This window comes from Chrysoperla carnea, chromosome 5 (genome assembly GCF_905475395.1).
Source record: "Chrysoperla carnea chromosome 5, inChrCarn1.1, whole genome shotgun sequence".
In the NCBI taxonomy this organism is placed as follows: domain Eukaryota; kingdom Metazoa; phylum Arthropoda; class Insecta; order Neuroptera; family Chrysopidae; genus Chrysoperla; species Chrysoperla carnea.
The window spans coordinates 17,444,725-17,463,361 of record NC_058341.1 but is presented as its reverse complement, the minus strand read 5'-3'; the positions used below and the strand labels follow the sequence as shown (position 1 = coordinate 17,463,361).

Below are 18,637 nucleotides of genomic sequence, written 5' to 3'. Positions count from 1 at the left end.
ATATTGAACTATAAATATTTTCCTCATCAAAATACTAAATTTTTTTCGAAAACTCGCGGTTTACGAAGATATTAAACAATAAATTAATATTTTTTTAATTTTGAAGCCATTATGTAGTTAATCTTATTTTACATTCAATATTTGTCGAATCCGTTACGTTAGGTTTGAGTGGCAGTCCTAAGGTGGGACATACTTGGACCATAGGGCCCGTTGTGATGCCGAAAAAGGATTGGCCCATCTCTGGTCACTACTCAATGATTCATTTGAAACTGTTTAAGAATATTAAAGGACGATAATATTTGTGATTTAAAATTTTATCCCATTGTCTTATCGTTTTCGAAATAAAACTTGAGAGGGTGCGTATTGGTTAAATCTTCAGTTATAGAGAAAAAAATTTTCACTAGATATTTCAATTAAATCTATATTTTGCAATAAGTAACAAAAATCTCGTGAGCAGTAGCAGGGTTCTCCATTTATTGAAGTTGAATTCTTGTCGGGGAAAGAACACTACCAAAAGGCACTTCCTTAACTTTAACTCACAAACAAATTTTTAATAATCATTTTTGATGGAGAAAAAATGAGGAATGGTCTATGTTGAAAATCACAAAAGGCACTACCTTAAAACTAACTCAACTTATAACAAATTTTTAACTCTCTAACTCGACTTTGAAGAACTGTGGTGGTGCAGTTCGCAAAAACCATTATAATTCGACATAACATAGGGAAAAGTGGCTGGCACATTTCGAGCGTGAACAATCTAGGTTTAGTGATAAACATTTGTGATTGAAATACTGATTGTAAGGATACGATTTTCAACAAAACTTTTATATTAAAATAAAATGTCGATAAGTTGATTCGTTCTTTAAATCTGGATTTATAAGAAAAAGCATCAAAATGAAGAAAATATCTTGAAAATTTAATACTTACAATCAATTGCATTTTTAGGGATCGATAATCGCAGTTAGAAATAACTGAGGCTACTTAGGGATGCATAGATTATTGCTGTCATGCGTAATGTGTTTTTATATAGTACAAAAAAAGAAATTTTCATCCAATCCATTTATGAAAATCTTGAAATCCTCTTATTTGGGGATCAATCGTGATTTAGATTGTAAGGTCGATGATACGAGCAAATTTTAAAGGATTTAGATCTCATTTTAGTATATTTAAAAAAAAATTATGTATATATATTAAAATTAGGCGGTTAAAAAATACACACTTTTCGACCGTTATTTTGTCCTGCGAATTTTTTAGATCAGCTAAGAAAGTTTTAAAATTTTTAAATAATAAATAAATAAAAAATAAAATAATTTTTTTAATGTTTAATTTATTTTAATTAAAATCATAAAATTAATAAAAAAAAATAAAGTTATCGTCCTCTTCCTCGTCCTCTGTTAAATGCGCCTCGGCTTCGTCCACCAACAGCACCTTTTCCCTTCGGCGGTGGACTTTTTGGTCGCAATGCTTCAATTCGTTCAGTACATCCAGTCGTTAACGTAGAAGGAGTAAAATAACTAGCATATAAATCAGCATTAAAATTAGTATTCGTTAATTCGGGGCCAATAGTGACCCAACCCGGTCGAATTGTAGAATCTCTACCGAATATATGTAATCGTCGACGACCTAAGCAAAAATGTTCAATTATATGGAATATTTCCACTGGTTTTTCTAAACTACTATATTCTGGTTCTTCGGATATAATTAGATCAATATCCACATTTGCATGAATAAAATCTCCATCTGTGGATCGTCGAACAGTACCCTTAATTCCCATTAAACAATGTTCTTTGGTACGTTGAAAAACTGCTTTCTGTTCCAAATTTTTAGAATGTCCAGGATTATTTATATTTGTTCGAATCCAACAAATATCTTCACATCGTCGAAATCCCCATTTACGTAAACAAAATCGACCCATATCCAAACCCTCTGAACTACCACACCATAAAAATATAAAACTTCGTTGTGCAGCCGCTTCACCAATATCTAAATTCATTATTTGATCCCATGACCAAAACTGCATGTTTGTTGCCCCCATTGTACGCTGATATTCCTCTAATGGAGGCTCAACAAGTATCACATCAAATTTTGAGTTAAGCTCTTTTAAATCAAAGTTTGCTAAATCACATTTTAAGTACATTGGTGGGGTTGCTGTCTCTTGGATTAAATCATCCTTTAATTTGATGAGCTCCCGAAGTTTTGGATACTCTTCAAAGCGATCAGCTAACCCTACATCTCGTATAAAATTCTGTGGTCTTTGTCCTGTATCAACAAAATGTTGACAGTAGTCATTGTGAGGGTTTGATGATTGTGTTCCCTAAAAAGATATCAAAAATTTTGTTTGTGTTAAGTTATCCAAAAATTTAAAATAATTCAAATTAATATAAGTTCCAGAAATATAAAAAAAATTATTGTTTTATTCCAACTAAGTTAGTCCATGAGTAATCGGTCATATAAATCTAGGGTTGAGACACCCAAACGATGTTATGGGAGTAAGGAGAGGTAAGCAATAATACATTTGACTTAAAGAGAGCTCCTTTGACATTGGCAAAAGATTACCAATATCATTGAAAACCATGAGCGGATCTACTTTAAAGCTTTTAGAGGCTGCGCCTAGGGCTCCGTGGATACAAAAGACCCCAGCCTTCCCCTGTAACATAGAAACAAGAATACGAACATATCTGAGTTTACAAATTAATTTTAGTATCTGTGTTAGCTCAAATGAACATGATTTGCGACCCCGTCAAAATTTTTCTATTAAGAATTTAGTAAATCGTGATTGTCTTTCGAAATATAAGCATTTCGAGGGAATACAAACCTTTAAAAACGTTGATGAATCTGTGTAAACAAGTTCATCTGTTGATTTTTCAACCCCTTGTATTTCTAATGGTGTGGTTAACGATGGCTTTCGGTCACTTTTAACCGTTTTCTTTGGTGGTGAATCAACTTTTGTACCTAACGCTTGTCTTAATTCATCGATACCCGATACACCAAACTAAAAACAATCAAATATTTAATGGTTAAATTTAGGTTATATTTAAGAAAAAAATTTAATTACGTACCGTTTGAGCTAATAATTGTTTTCTTTTTTTCGAACGTTCTTTTAATTCTCTGAGTATGTCGCACATTTTGATATATTTATTAAGCTAAAGAATAATTATTTCATTTTTCGTGCCATAAAACATTGATTTGTCAAAACACTGAAATGTACTCTGACACGAAATCGGGCAGTTCAAAATAATGTACCGGTTTTTTTTAATTTTAAAATTATCTTTAATGATTCTAGTGTACACTAAATTATTATTTTTTTCGTTGTAAATTACTTCGAAAAGTATCAAAAGTATCCTTTTTTTCTTCAAATGTACAATTTTCAATGCTTGATTAATATTCAGGATAGATATGGCAACATTGTCATAATCTTTTCAACTTTGACTAGTTCAAATTTTACACACTACCTCCCGAGCTTATTACATCGGTTTTTAATCAAGCGTGGATCACAAAATTACATACTTTTCAAATGTTTTCATGCTCTTTGGTTGTTTGCTCCGGTATCACCCCTCATACACGATTTTAGTCGATATTTCAAAAAACTTTTCCCCAATCGCCAAAGTGACTCGATATTTTGTATTTTTGGGTCAAAATTACTCTAGAAATTAATTTTTGTCTAAATCGCATTTAGCTTAGGGGATACTCCTTTGGAAAATCGAGTAAGTCAGAAAATTTTTTTAGTATTAGTATTTGATGAAACTTAATATATACGATAATTTTGACCCAAAAAATACAAAAATTGGGTTCATTTAAGGATTGAGAGAGTATTTCTTGATATATCGTCTAAAATCCAACACTAAAAACTTCTATTTTAAAACGATTCTGTATATATCTTGCAAAATATTCATTTAATCGGTAAGTGAGTGATAACATTATATTTTTGAGCCCTAATTTTCTTAAATTATCCAAAAACACACAACTCTTGTTGACTTTACTATTGGAAGGCTTGTTTTTGAGGTATATATTAACTGATAGAAGAAATTGCTCCTGGGTATCATCCATCGTATACGATTTTAGTCGATATCTGAGAACCTATTCGTCCAATCGTTAAATTGACCCGATTTTTGTATTTTGGGGCTAAAAATTACTTTAGAAAATAATTTTTTATCAAAATAAGTCAAAAAAATTTTCTCAATTTACCTCTTTGGAAAAATCCCAAAATTCGTGTTTCAGAATTTGATATAACGAGACATACATGTTATTTCTGATTCATAAATGAAAATAAAAAACTGGCTTCATTTAACGATTGAGCTGTAGTTTTTCATATACAGCATAAAATTCTGTGAAAAATGCTTCTATTTCGGGACAATTATGAAAATATAACGAAAATATTAATATAATCAACAAATGAGTTGGGATTTTATGTTTGCTATTGAACGACAAATAATGGTTTAAAATCGCTTGAGATGTGGCAACATTGAGTGTGCACCAAAACTAGCAACAATTAAATACGCCAACATTAGAGTAATTTTTGAAATAAAATATTTACTCTTTGATATAAAATTTTTTTTGTTGAACCGCATTGTAATTATTGAACTGTCAATTAGAATATGAAATGTTAGCCACTCTCTAAACACAGTACCATGTTATTCAAGTAAATATAAACAATCTAACAATAAAAAAAAATTATTAATAATATATTTATTATTTGAAATGTGTTTTAAAATGAAACAATTTTAATCAATTTCTTAAGAAAATATTAATTGTAAACCCTAAAAGTGTTACAATTTCAATTATCTACCCTATAAATAATTTATTAATATAATAATAATAAAAAAAGAAAATTTAAATTATGGCTGAGCAACTTATAAATACAAATAAGAAAATCGTTAATTTATTTTCAAAAGCATCAGACTGTTCATATGTGTCTTGTTATTGGTAAGAAAAATTTATTATTATTATTATTATTTTAAATATTTTATTAATTTTTTCATTGATTTTTTTTTTGTTTATATATTTTAAGTGAGGAAAATGTTTGGCATCTTTGTAAGGATATACAGGAGCGTCATGTACAAGAAATTCAACATTGTTATGTGGTATTTATATCAAATTCTAGTCGAACGGTGCCCTTATGGCGTCAAAAGTCTGGACGTGATGAAGATAAACTTGTAATATGGGTAATTGTTGAATTGTTTTATTGATCATTTACATTTTTTTTATTTAAGTCTTGTTAAATATGTATGAAATCTTTATGAAAATGTACGAGGGGAGGATACGGTAAATAGGGCGCTGCGATTTTACAACTGATTGCTAAATAATTTCTCTATTAAAAATGAAAATAAAACGCACATTAATTTTTTAGATATTTGTTTTTTTATGATAAATTTCATGAAATCAATCCGAGAAATGGAATTTTGAATATCTCAGAAACTATATCTATCAATCATCAAATGAATCAAATTTGTGTATTAAAAAAAAAATTACAAACATTTTTTTATTTGGCAATTTTGTTTTTTTCGATCTTGACCCATAAAATACAAACATTGGGTTAATTTAACGATTGGTAGTGTATAGACCTATATCTGACTATCCTGGTCTTGATCGTGATCGATAGTTGAAGTGATAGAGTTTTATGATAGTTATAAAATCTGTCAGTCGTGGTAGAGATATCTAAGACGCTAGACGTTCGGGTTTCGCAAACCCTAAACGTTCGGGTTTCATTCCCAGCAGCTGCGTTTTTTTTTTTTTAGATTTTCTATTTGAATTCAATTCGAATATCTTCTTAATATATATATATATACAAAGTCGCGTTAGTTAAATCATTAACAACTCAAGGACGGGTGGGACGATTTTAATGATCTCTGATTTGTTGGATTCGTCTTCGCCCCCGAATAGCAGAACAACTATTAAAATAACTAATTTCTCCCCGACTAAGGGGGGGGTCATTTTTGTATCCAATACTTAACCAATTTTAAAAATTATTTCGCCTATATAATTCTTAAAAAATAGTGATCCGCACCAATTAATTAAATCTATGGAGGGTAGAGAACAGGAGGATCATTTTAATGTATTAAAAAATGTTTATCGAAAAGCAAATAAGGATAGCACTGCTGTACAAAAAGTGTAAGTTTTAAAAGTAATGCTCAAAGTAATAAGAGTAAGATAAATCCCTTCAAATCCTATCAAATCCCTTTTGCTACACAAGCGCCATTCTGGTCAATTTTAGAATTGTTATTTGATGTTTTCAGCTGGACATTTTTTTACTTTTACTCCTATTTAAGATGGTCCTCTTTACCTTTACTCTCCATAATTAAAACCCATGAAATTGTGAACAAAAGGAATACAAGTGAGAGCAGGGGAAGTGAAGTCTATGGCGCGGTTGTCTTTGTTTTTAAAGTTGAAATTGTCCGGCGTATTTAGTGGGTGCTTGTTTTTACATAATTATTTCGCTCTCCAATCTTAAAAGTCCTGTAATCAAATTAGTAATAAGAATCATGTACCAGTTACTTCATAGAACGACTCATTACATGCAACAATTATCGCTCGTATCTCAATTAAAATATGTAGACTGAATTTAAATATACCCCCTCACCCCATTCCATCCACCATATACAACCGTCTTATGAAAAATCGATCGATGCTGTTGCGTGTAAATGAGAGAACTACTTATCTTGATTTTGTACTTGTTTGTAATTTAAAGGTCATTAAATTTTTACAATTTCACTCTAATTGCAGGATTATCATGTAATCATGTTATATCATCCACAACCAGATCGATGTTTAGTCTTCGATTTGGATTCTGAATTACCATTTCCAACATACGTTCATAAATATGTTACAGAAACATTTCGAACTGATCATATTTTAAAACCTGATTATTTTAGGTATGATGATTATACCCTGTCTTTTTTGGGGAATTTTCATTAAAAAAGTTTTAAATTCTTTGATTTAATTTTTTCTAGATATTTTCGTGTGATTACCGCTGAAGAATTTTTACAAAAATTTGCATCTGATCGAAGACATATGAAACGGCCAGATGGTACTTGGATTAAACCCCCACCACCATATCCAGCAATTGGTACTGCAGGTTAGTTGAATTATCTTTTAAAGCGTATTCCTTGAATAATTTTATAAGGCTATAACGTTGAGAGCATTGTCGATGTAAGGTATGTTTTGAGATGATGCCAAGTTGAAAAGGAGCCTGTACATTCGAGCGTTTAGACTGTTTTGACGAGAACCTTGCCTTCCACAATTCCAAGTCGTATTCATCACAGATTTCACTCTTTTTACAAATGAAGCGACTTTTATCCATGGTCAACAGTCTCAGGATCAAAAATCAATTAATATCAACAAATGTCGACATTTCAGTGGAAATGCGTTTCATAAATGGCTGCACTTACAGAACTATATTGCTAGTTCAAATATATATGGAAAGATTCTCAATAGGGCGGAGAGGTTGACCCCCCAAATGTGAACTCCCCCTGTGCGAGCGGGCCTGCGGCACACTATGGTACACTTGATGATTTTAATATCTCTGATTGATTTCCTCATTTTTTTGCAGAAACTACGCACAATTTAGATGATTTCATTCAAATGGATCCAGGTAAAGGTCCTGGACAAGTGTACAATCTAACACAATTCGTTCAACGGTTTTACAGAACGTCCATTAATTCTTAAGGTATTTCAGCAGCACTGTTTGCAACTTGGATGCAAATCATTATAATTTTGTGTTGTTACCTGCGCGCGCATACTATGGCATAAAAATTTTGTAAGGTATACGGCACAGCAATTTACACCATACATTTTACCTTAAAACTTTTTTCAAAATGTTCAAAAAGCTAAAAAAAAATTATTGTTACTACAAAAAAAATAATTATATAAATGAAAACAAAAGATTTTGTGTGACGTCATGTGTTTTTTGAGGGTTGCGAGGATAAGGATTTTACATAACTCTTAAGCGTTGATCAAATTCTACTCGATTTATCATGCCTATCCTGTTTGTTTTTTCTATGGACCAATATCGAGTATCGTTTTTGAGTAGAACTTTTAGCTATTTGCAAATTTTTAAATAGAAAACTTTTTCGATCTTAAATTCTTCATTCAAAAGAATTAAATTTTGTAATTTTGATTATTAATTCAGTTCTGCCGCGTAGTCAAGGTAGATAAGCTTATGTTTCCCTAGTTCATGAATAAACCTTAGTTTGTCCATAGAACTAGGTAGCTAGGTAGCATGGACTAGGTAGCAGAGATATTTTTAAACGTCATAAACCCTTTAAAAACGACTCTTTTGTATACTTCTGGCGTCTAGCTTCTTCATAATTCATTATATTTAAAGTGTGATAAAAATTTAAAAAACAAAAGACAATCAACTTACGACGTTTTAAATTTAAGGATTCCGTACTTTTGTACTTTGGGATCAATAAATGTTTGATGTCTTGTAAAATTTTTGAAAAATTTAGAATTCATAGATGTTTATATTTATAAAAAAAAATATTTTGGAGCAAAATGTATTCAATTTTAATTCATCTAGTGTTCGAAATATCCATACCATTAATTAAACTGTGCTTTTTTGTGTGATTCTTTCGCTTTTTTTTATTTATTTTACATTCCACGCATTTGAGATGCTTTAGTCAATAATAATAATAAATGAGGGAATAATTCTTCATCTGGAAATAGAGATATCTTCTTGTGTAATATGTTGTTATAGTCTGAGAACTATGTGACAATTTTCAGCAAGTATTTGAGGCACCTTGTAAACTTATCTAATATTTCTTCTACGATAGCTGAATACGAAGTGGCCTCCGGCTGAAAGGTTGCGAAAGTTTCTAAAATAATAATTTAAAAAATCTGAGGATTGTCAAAGTCAGAGGTAACGTAGAAAGCTTCTCTACCGGAACTGTTTTTAGGAGTTAGGACTGATCTCAATACTATATGTGAACGTATGAAGATAGGAGTTCAACCGACAATCTTTCAGAATCTTTCTCAGCTCTAGCCAGTTTCAACCGGACAGATAAGTGAAATGGTTTCGAATGATATGTCAATAATCAAGTTTTATGTTCAAGGCGAAATAAGCTAATTTTTAAAATGTAAATTAGTGGGAAATTTCTACATTGTAATATTGCTTATGGTCGTTTCTTACATCGATGTTAACATTTTTAAAATTTTATCTAATGGGTGAAGACAACATAAAGCCCATTCTAATCAAACAAATTTGATTATGCGCTTGACCTCATTTTAATAATTGCATACAATTAAATACGTTTCTTTCTGCTGTTGCAAAAATTCTTGATTAATTATCTATTAGCATGTTACACAAAAATACGCAGTGTTATTTATTGATCGATTTATGTAACACATATGCATGCAATAATTTCGCGACATACTCTCTCATTTGCGTGCTGAATATAATCGAAATTGCAATTTTTATTTTGAATGAAGAAAAAATCTACATTTTACTAAACTAAAAAATAATTAATTAATAAAAATATATTCAATTTTAAAATAAAACGTTCTTAAAATGCCTCTATGAAGCTCGGTCTACAATATCACATATGTCGTCGGTCGGTTATTAAAGCAGGAATTTAAATATTTAAGAATGAAAATCCATTCTAGAGTATTGAATGATAAATGAAAATACTATAAGGTTAATTCAGGAGATTAAAAATAAATTTTAAAAAAGACAAACATAAGGAGAGTATTTAAATAAGGATGTAAAACTGAGGTTTCTATTTCTCTTGCCCAGAAGTTTCTGTTTCTCATTTTTAATGAATTACGAGAAAAATTTTCATTTATCATGGTAATTGATAATCAAACTCAAGACGTGTTGCGTAAATATAAAGGTGTATTTAAAAAATAAGTAGGCAATTTGTATTACTTATACGCAATACAAGTTGCCTATTTATTAATTTTTATGCCTACCTTTACATCTACCGTTCCATTTAATCAACAATTTATTGTTTATTGTTTATTTATTTTATTTATTTAATCAATGATATTCGACAACCAAGAAACACATTTTACTAGGTTTTAGCAAAAAGTGAGCAATATTTGTACTTAATCATCATTTCTCCCGAAATTTAAAAGTAATTTGTTATTCTACGACCATGTGCATGACATAGGCATTAGTATAGACCGGGCTGAATTAATTTTTGATCAAAAACTATTTATACTACACATTAACAAAAAAAAAAAAACATAAATACACACATATATTAGGTTTTTTGAGAAATTTTTACAAAACTTTTTAAAATATATATTTATTAATAAGTCTGTTCAGTAAGCACACTGGAAAATTTGAAATTCTGCGTATATATATTGTTTGGAACCTAAAATTTAAACTTCTAATAAGTATTCCAGAATTTCTGATTTTGAATTTTGCTTGGAACAATCTTTATATTATTATGTACCTTAAAACGGGGAAGTTAAATGTGTGATGACTTTTTGGAAAATTGGAGTAATGCGATGTTTTATTAAATGTTTTGAATGGCCGGAGAGCAGCTATTATTACTATCTATATATATAAAAAAAAAAAAAAAAACGAATGTTATTAATAAAAAATAAATATAAAATCTATCTCTCTCTATTGCGAATATTAATGGCCAATATATTATATCACAAATACAAATTTATTGACATTCAGGGCTTGTGTTGAGGTTTTTACAAAAAAGTATAAACAAAATACACTTGGAGTCAGGCATAGTATTTGACAGATATTTCAGAACGGTTGAAAATTTGAAGGTTGTTGTCAAAGTCGTGTCTAAAACGAAAAATTTCATAACCGAGGGCTCCTTTTTCAGGGAGCCTGCAAATATTTTAATTGCGTAAAGAGGACTCTGAAAAGGAAAAAGAGGAAAAAAGATGTTAGAGAAAATCTCGACAACAGTCTCTCAAATTTACATCCAATCTGAAGTAACTGTCAAGATGGCCTTAGACCTAAAAAAAATGATTGGCTACCAAAGTCAAATCGGGATGTTTTTGATTATACATTTTTGAAAAGGCTTTCAACAAAGCCTTTATTGTGTTTGTCTCATTTGTATAGCATGCGCTTGTTAATGTCTTTTATACACTTGAAATCAAATAACAGTTTGAAATAAAATATTTATATTATATAAAAATATTTATTATTGCGTTAAGCACTGTCAAGTTCAATTTAAATAAAAATTACTCATCGATTATCCACAAGAACAGAATAAAATTAGTTATTCTTGCTTCTCCGAGAGGGAAGGGGTTTCTATTTATTTATAATATAAGAATAATTCCATCTTGATTGAAAAGATTTCGTTTTGATTCAAAATTTTTTTCTAACAAATGACTTCGATTTATCAGAAATTCAATTTTGTGAGAAATTTTAATTGCCTTAAAATGGGCTTCCAGTTTTTAACGGGCTATTTGACTTCCATAGACAAGTATTAAGTAAAATTGATTTAGATTACGTCTTATTTGACACTCATCTTGATTTGTTAAATATAAAATAATTTTCTAAACATTAAATTTTCTATTACAATTGCTTTTGAATAAAAAATATAGCCAACCAAAATCAAAACCGAAAAATGACTTAGTGGATGGTAATTTAAGAATCTGCTTAAAAGCTTGATCAACTTTTATTTGATCGTGGTTAACAGGAAATGTTGACTTTGGAAAACTTAAGAATAGGTTCACCAATTCTTAATCATAAGATTTCAAGAACAGTTTAAATTTGAACAAAAGTATTCTTGCGGAAAATCGATGATGAGTTTTCAATTAATTGTAAATGTTGTCAAAAATACACACAAAAATTAAAAAAAATATGATAAATAAATTTTGTATTTTAATGTTGAAAAAAGTAAAGAAAATACTGTCTCTTTCACATATGACTAATATTCATTTATAATAAAGTGATGAAAGTTATTGTGAAAAATAAAAATAATTTTCTTATATTTAAAAAAAGAAAGAAAATATATTAATTTCTATACAAATTTCCAATTTACAATTTTAAGGCATTGTTTTACTGTTTAAAAATATAATAAAAATTATTGTTATAAACGTTTAAAAAAAATTTCGTGGCTTTGTTTCCATTTCCCTTTTGAAAATTGTCTGTTTATTTTTCCTGTGAACTTTTGAATATTCTTCGGTGAATTTTTTTAAGTTGGGTTAGAATGACTGTTTTGGAGGCGGGGATACACCTAGACCACAGGGTCCGTTGTGATACAGAAAAAAGAGGAGTGTAGCTTTTTAAGAACAGCAGGAGTGCTTTGGTGTCAACGGATTTCAGGTCTTTTCATGACAAGAGCTGGAAAGTGACAAAGAAGATGGGGCATCGTTTCTTCCTCCTCCCGACAGTGACAGCTCCTGCTATAGTCAGTCGCCTACTCAGTGTCCTGTACTAGCCGCAACAATTTTGCTAACAGAGGTCTTTGGAACGATATAACATCTTCGGAACGCTTACGATTGTACCTAGATCATATCTGCCTTGTAGTATCACAAGTACGTTCCTGCCTCCATCTAAGATCAGCTTTTTTTTAAGATATCCTTTTTTAAGGAGCAGTTTGCAGTTCGCAAACGGAACTTATGGATACCTATTGATGCGTGTGTTGGAAGCATTATGTCATTTCTAGCAGACTTGTGAATCCCTTTAAATTTTACTCAATATGTGAATCCTTGTTGGTGTTCCGCTTTCTGTATTTAATTTGAAAATCCTGTTTTCCAACAATTAATTTAATAAGAAATAAACAAATTTCGTTTGAAAGGTAAGAATTACAATTTTAATGTTCCGTATTTAGTTTTCAGGGATGATGTATTAAAAACAAATTTAACTTTTGTAAAAAAATTATTTATTTAAATAAATAAAATATAAATAAATATAAACAGTTATAAATCCTAATGGGAAAGTTTCTGTTAGTTGAAAGTTGGGAGAACACTCTTGGTTTTAACATTTGTACTTTTAAAATGGTGTGATCTTCTTGAATTTTGAAAAATTCACAACTGTTTAAGTACTAAATATAAAAGTAGAAAATTATTGTGGCAAAAGAAAATCTTTCACATTTGGTTGAAATTGAGCTGTATGCTTAATGTAAATTTTCTTCTGAGACCTGCTAAACACCTGAAATGAAAATCTTAGTTTATTATTTTGAAAATAAGAGAAATATAAAATATTTGACTTAAATGATAAAATGGGCCATCATTGTGGTAGATATGCAACTTACAATGCATTCATGTATTCTTTGATATATTTGGAAAATTCTTTTTTAATTACACATCTAGAACATGGTAGAAAGCTCTGTTTTCGTGGTTTTAAAAGCCTTCATGCTAGATTTCAACATCACAAGTATTGGCTTTCTTAGTTTAGGTACAATAGTAGTTTATGTATTTCTTACGAAATGTCCAAACTATTTTTTCTGAAATTGTTAAAAATAGCGACTTTCAAGTAGCGTTTTGACGCTAGAAAACCTGTTTGGTATTTTAAATGGTTACCGGCAATGAAACAAATAACAGTACGGGAAAGTAATTTTCCTCGTACTTCCTACATACAGAGTGAATTATCAATGAAAGTGGCTTTCGCTCCAAATTAGCTCGATGATAGAGCATTTGACTAACTTTTACATGAATGCATTGTAAGTTGCATATCTACCAAAATTATTTAAGAAACAACATACCTTCACAATATTTCATACAATCTTTTTCGGATAAGAAATTATTTCCATTACCATCGCAACCACCAAATCCAAATTCATAACATTTTTTCGTTTCTGAATCGTATCTCCATCGTGGGAATAGTGCTCGACAATGACCTCGTTTAACAGGTAATTTACATGTAATCTCTCGTGTCATTTCTTTCGATTTGTCTAATAAATCAGTAGGTACTTTTGGATGTACTGTAAAACAAAAGCATATTTTTATCAATTTTCTAAGGAAGTAATTTAGTAATATTTGATATTCAGTTGTATTAATTCCTCGTTTATTTCCCAGTGATATTCTGTTGTATCAATTCCTCGTTTATTTACGAGAGCTGTAGCTTGGCTAAACAAAGTTCGTATTAAAAGTGTGTTTCAAAGTATGACTTTTTTTTCGTTATTCCGGGATGGAAATGAGGCCTTATGGATACCTTTCATTTACAGAGACTATTTATTTTTCAGAAAATTTAATTTTCGTATTTTGAACGTAAATAATTTTATAAATAATGAATCTAGAGAAAAAATAGTCAGATGATAAATTTTATTCTCTACAATTTTGCTTGGTATAAAAATTTCGATTGATGTTTTTATGATTCATCTCATTTATAGAGCTAGAATGTTCGAAGGTATCCTAGCAACTTACGTGAGTTACATCAAAATCAGAACGATTGGAAATTTTGCGAGGCTGTTTCTAACAAAATTTTTAAAGCCGGGAACTTTTTCAGAGTCTCTGCTCTTTTTTCGCCCTTTATACCGGTCTAAGTTTCATTAAAAACTTACCAATAACACTAGTCATAGAATAATTTACACATATCGTTGCAACAATGAGTAATACATTAACAATTATTAAATTGGACATTTTTTCAAAATATTTATTTAAAAATTTAATTTAATTTTATTGATATTTAAAAAACAATTCTCTTTTCAAAAATAATTTTACTATCACTTGATTTTATAATGAATTCGCCTGGTATTTTCTATTTATATTAAATAAAAATGAAATTTCAACAATATTAAATATAAATTTCTAAAATTTTCACTTTGTTTATATAGTTTGCTTGTTGTGATAGGTAGTTATGACTAATAAAGTATTGAATGAATTTGCTACCTTTATATATTGTGTTAAAACAATTACATTTTTATATATAAATGTAAATATCAATACCTACATATTTACTGATTGGAATATACCACACTATTTTTGTATTAATTTAATGTTATTGACTGTATTATAAAATATAGGTACTTAGTGTAGTCATAATCATTTGTATATAAAAAACTATACACGTATTAGCGGTTTTAGATATCTTACTTTACATTACTTTAATCAGTGGATCAAAATAACTGAATCAATCTGGACAAAAAATTGAAGGAAGAAGGTAAAGATTTAAATTGTAATATGTATGTCTATATGGCATCTTGTATGTTATCGTCATAAAGTTAAAAAATTTGATTTTTTTGAACAAATGCAAATTTGATCCGATCTTACTGAAATTTTTTTTGTAACCCACTAATTTTGGGTCATTCTTTTCAGCTGTGATATTAGTTTTTTGCTAACTATCACTTATGTGCTTCATTCCGGGGCCGGGACTCCACATTCTTGAAACCTACTAGAGCTAGGTCAATTTTGATCACAAATTTAAAAAGTATGACCCAAATTTAGTAGGATTACATACTTTGTTTATCAAAATTGGATAAAATTTGAATGTGATAAAGCAAAATTAAATTTTTTGGATTTTGATGACGTCACAAAGTTAAAAATTCGATTTTTTTGATAGCACAGGCAAAATTGATCCGATCTTATTGGAAAATTTTTTGAAACCCACTAATTTTGGGTCATTCTTTTCAGCTGTGATATTAGTTTTTTGCTAGCTATCACTTATGTGCTTCATTCCGGGACCGGGACTTCACATTCTTGAAAACCACTAGAGCTAGGTCAATTTTGATCACAAATTTAAAAAGTATGACCCAAATTTAGTAGGATTACATACTTTGTTTATCAAAATTGGATAAAATTTGAATGTGATAAAGCAAAATTAAATTTTTTGGATTTTGATGACGTCACAAAGTTAAAAAATTCGATTTTTTTGATAGCACAGGCAAAATTGATCCGATCTTATTGGAATTTTTTTTGAAACCTACTAATTTTGGGTCATTCTTTTCAGCTGTGATATTAGTTTTTTGCTAGCTATCACTTATGTGCTTCATTCCGGGACCGGGACTTCACATTCTTGAAAACCACTAGAGCTAGGTTAATTTTCATCACAAATTTGAAAAGTATGACCCAAATTTTGTAGGATTACATACTTTGTTTATCAAAATTGGATAAAATTTGAATGTGATAAAGCAAAATTAAATTTTTTGGATTTTGATGACGTCACAAAGTTCAAAAATTCGATTTTTTTGATAGCACAGGCAAAATTGATCCGATCTTATTGGAATTTTTTTTGAAACCTACTAATTTTGGGTCATTCTTTTCAGCTGTGATATTAGTTTTTTGCTAACTATCACTTATGTGCTTCATTCCGGGGCCGGGACTCCACATTCTTGAAACCTACTAGAGCTAGGTTAATTTTGATCACAAATTTGAAAAGTATGACCCAAATTTAGTAGGATTACATACTTTGTTCATCAAAATTGGATAAAATTTGGATGTGATAAAGCGAAATTAAATTTTTTGGATTTTGATGACGTCACAAAGTTAAAAAATTCGATTATTTTGATAACACAGGCAAAATTGATCCGATCTTATTGGGTTTTTTTTTGAAACCCACTAATTTTGGGTCATTCTTTTCAGCTGTGATATTAGTTTTTTGCTAGCTATCACTTATGTGCTTCATTCCGGGACCGGGTCTCCACATTCTTGAAACCTACCAGAGCTAGGTTCGTTTTGATCACAAATTTGAAAAGTATGACCCAAATTTAGTAGGATTACATACTTTGTTCATCAAAATTGGATAAAATTTGGATGTGATAAAGCAAAATTAAATTTTTTGGATTTTGATGACGTCACAAAGTTAAAAAATTCGATTTTTTTGATAGCACAGGCAAAATTGATCCGATATTATTGGAATTTTTTTTGAAACCCACTAATTTTGGGTCATTCTTTTCAGCTGTGATACTAGTTTTTTGCTAGCTATCACTTATGTGCTACATTCCGGGACCGGGACTCCACATTCTTGAAACCTACTAGAGCTAGGTTAATTTTGATCTCAAATTTGAAAAGTATGACCCAAATTTAGTAGGAATACATACTTCGTTTATCAAAATTGGATAAAATTTGGATGTGATAAAGCAAAATTAAATTTTTTGGATTTTGATGACGTCACAAAGTTAAAAAATTCGATTTTTTTGATAGCACAGGCAAAATTGATCCGATCTTATTGGATTTTTTTTTAAAACCCACTAATTTTGGGTCATTCTTTTCAGCTGTGATATTAGTTTTTTGCTAGCTATCACTTATGTGCTTCATTCCGGGACCGGGACTCCACATTCTTGAAACCTACTAGAGCTAGGTTAATTTTGATCTCAAATTTGAAAAGTATGACCCAAATTTAGTAGGATTACATACTTTTACAACTTTTGTTAACCACAAAACGAGATATTTAGGTCTATAGATTAAAATGGCCTACCCTGTATAATAATTTGAAAAAAAGTTAGGGCACACATTAGCTTCGAATTTTTGTAACTTAGGTGTACAGGAATATGTTATATTTGTATGCAATTATTGAAGTGTTATTTTTTATGTATTGTATAGGCAGGGCCGTGTTGTATACTTGTATTCTGATGCATAGGGGCGGTAACATCCGGCGATATTGCAAAACTGTAGCGAAATCGCAATAAAATTTGAACCATTAAATAACAAAATTTAACGCAAATTTTTCTTATTGATATTTTTTAAAGCAGAAATTAAATGTCAAGCTAATAAAAATGTGTTAAAATTTAAACCAAAGGTTATTTTAACGAAAAACTATTTTTAGAGTAGCAGATCAAAGATTGGCTTTATTAGGTTTTTACATTTCTTTCTCCAAAAAAATTAGGTGTTCCTACAAAGTCGAGTATTTATATAAATTACAATGAGAACACTCCTTTTATTCGGTCAACATTAAATTTCCCGAAAAATTGGCTAAAAGGGAATTAATTTTCCTGTTGAAATATAATTCCCATCCCTGTGTTGCAGTTTTTGTTTATTCGTTAATTATAAATAAATTAAATATGACGACGTATTAAGTAAATAGAAAAAGTATCACTTTCTTTCAAAATTCCCCGTATCCAATCTTGATTGATTTATGTATCGGCAATCAGATATACATATATGTTATCTACTTTATTAAAAAAAATAAAATTTCTATTTACTAAGAGAGTATTCTTGAATGTTCTTTTGATATTTTTTTCGTTTTTGTTAATTAGACTCTAGAATTTTACGTTTTTATTTAAAAGATAAATAATATAAGTAAGGATAATTAATTAAATGATAGAATATTCTAGAAATTTATTTATTAATTCTTATTTATAAACGATCATTTGAAATCATTTTAATAATAAAATTTCTATAAAATTAGAGTTTCCGGGATAAATTTCGACACTTTCTTGAACAAACAACCAATTTTTTGTTTTACAAAAAATATTCAGTTATTCTTTTACCAAAAAATTTCAGCAGATCTCGAAAATTCAAGGATTTTATCGAAAGTTTTTATTGTTTCATACTTTATATTAAATATTGGAGTAGATTAAAACTGTTTTTTGGTGGATTCAAAGAATTGAAGCGAATTCGAAGCCATTTTTTGAGCTTGGAAGCAACGACAACGTGCAAATATTGCATCTATTGTATTGTCTTGAATATTTTAAAGCTATTCTCATGCTGGAAAGCGTGACTTAAGCGAACCAAATTTGAAATTATAATTAATAAACACAATTGTTTTTTAATCATGATTAATAATTAAATTACTAGTCACATTTTAAAAATAAATGATATTATGTAATAAAATTTGTATTGATAATTT

At 29.5% G+C, this 18,637-nt stretch overlaps 3 protein-coding genes across 3 annotated transcripts; 1 reads left to right on the top strand and 2 right to left on the bottom strand.

Moving 5' to 3' along the window:
* Positions 1 to 1,365: 1,365 nt before the first annotated feature.
* Positions 1,366 to 3,234, bottom strand: LOC123299988 (N6-adenosine-methyltransferase non-catalytic subunit). Its single transcript, XM_044882435.1, has 3 exons — positions 3,060 to 3,234; positions 2,816 to 2,992; positions 1,366 to 2,314 (listed from the first exon to the last, which is right to left on the bottom strand). Exons 1-3 carry the CDS (start codon positions 3,123 to 3,125, stop codon positions 1,370 to 1,372), a joined length of 1,188 nt encoding a protein of 395 aa, XP_044738370.1. The 5' UTR covers positions 3,126 to 3,234; the 3' UTR covers positions 1,366 to 1,369.
* Positions 3,235 to 4,789: 1,555 nt separating this feature from the next.
* LOC123299997 (protein N-terminal glutamine amidohydrolase) lies at positions 4,790 to 8,379 on the top strand. The gene is made up of 5 exons (XM_044882448.1): positions 4,790 to 4,923; positions 5,009 to 5,162; positions 6,721 to 6,869; positions 6,948 to 7,072; positions 7,547 to 8,379. The coding sequence occupies exons 1-5, from the start codon at positions 4,838 to 4,840 to the stop codon at positions 7,660 to 7,662; spliced, it is 630 nt and encodes a 209-aa protein (XP_044738383.1). The 5' UTR covers positions 4,790 to 4,837; the 3' UTR covers positions 7,663 to 8,379.
* A 4,498-nt stretch (positions 8,380 to 12,877) lies between these two features.
* On the bottom strand, positions 12,878 to 14,448 carry LOC123300011 (PI-actitoxin-Aeq3c-like). Its single transcript, XM_044882464.1, has 3 exons — positions 14,415 to 14,448; positions 13,617 to 13,835; positions 12,878 to 13,063 (listed from the first exon to the last, which is right to left on the bottom strand). The coding sequence occupies exons 1-3, from the start codon at positions 14,428 to 14,430 to the stop codon at positions 13,056 to 13,058; spliced, it is 243 nt and encodes an 80-aa protein (XP_044738399.1). The 5' UTR covers positions 14,431 to 14,448; the 3' UTR covers positions 12,878 to 13,055.
* Positions 14,449 to 18,637: the final 4,189 nt, after the last annotated feature.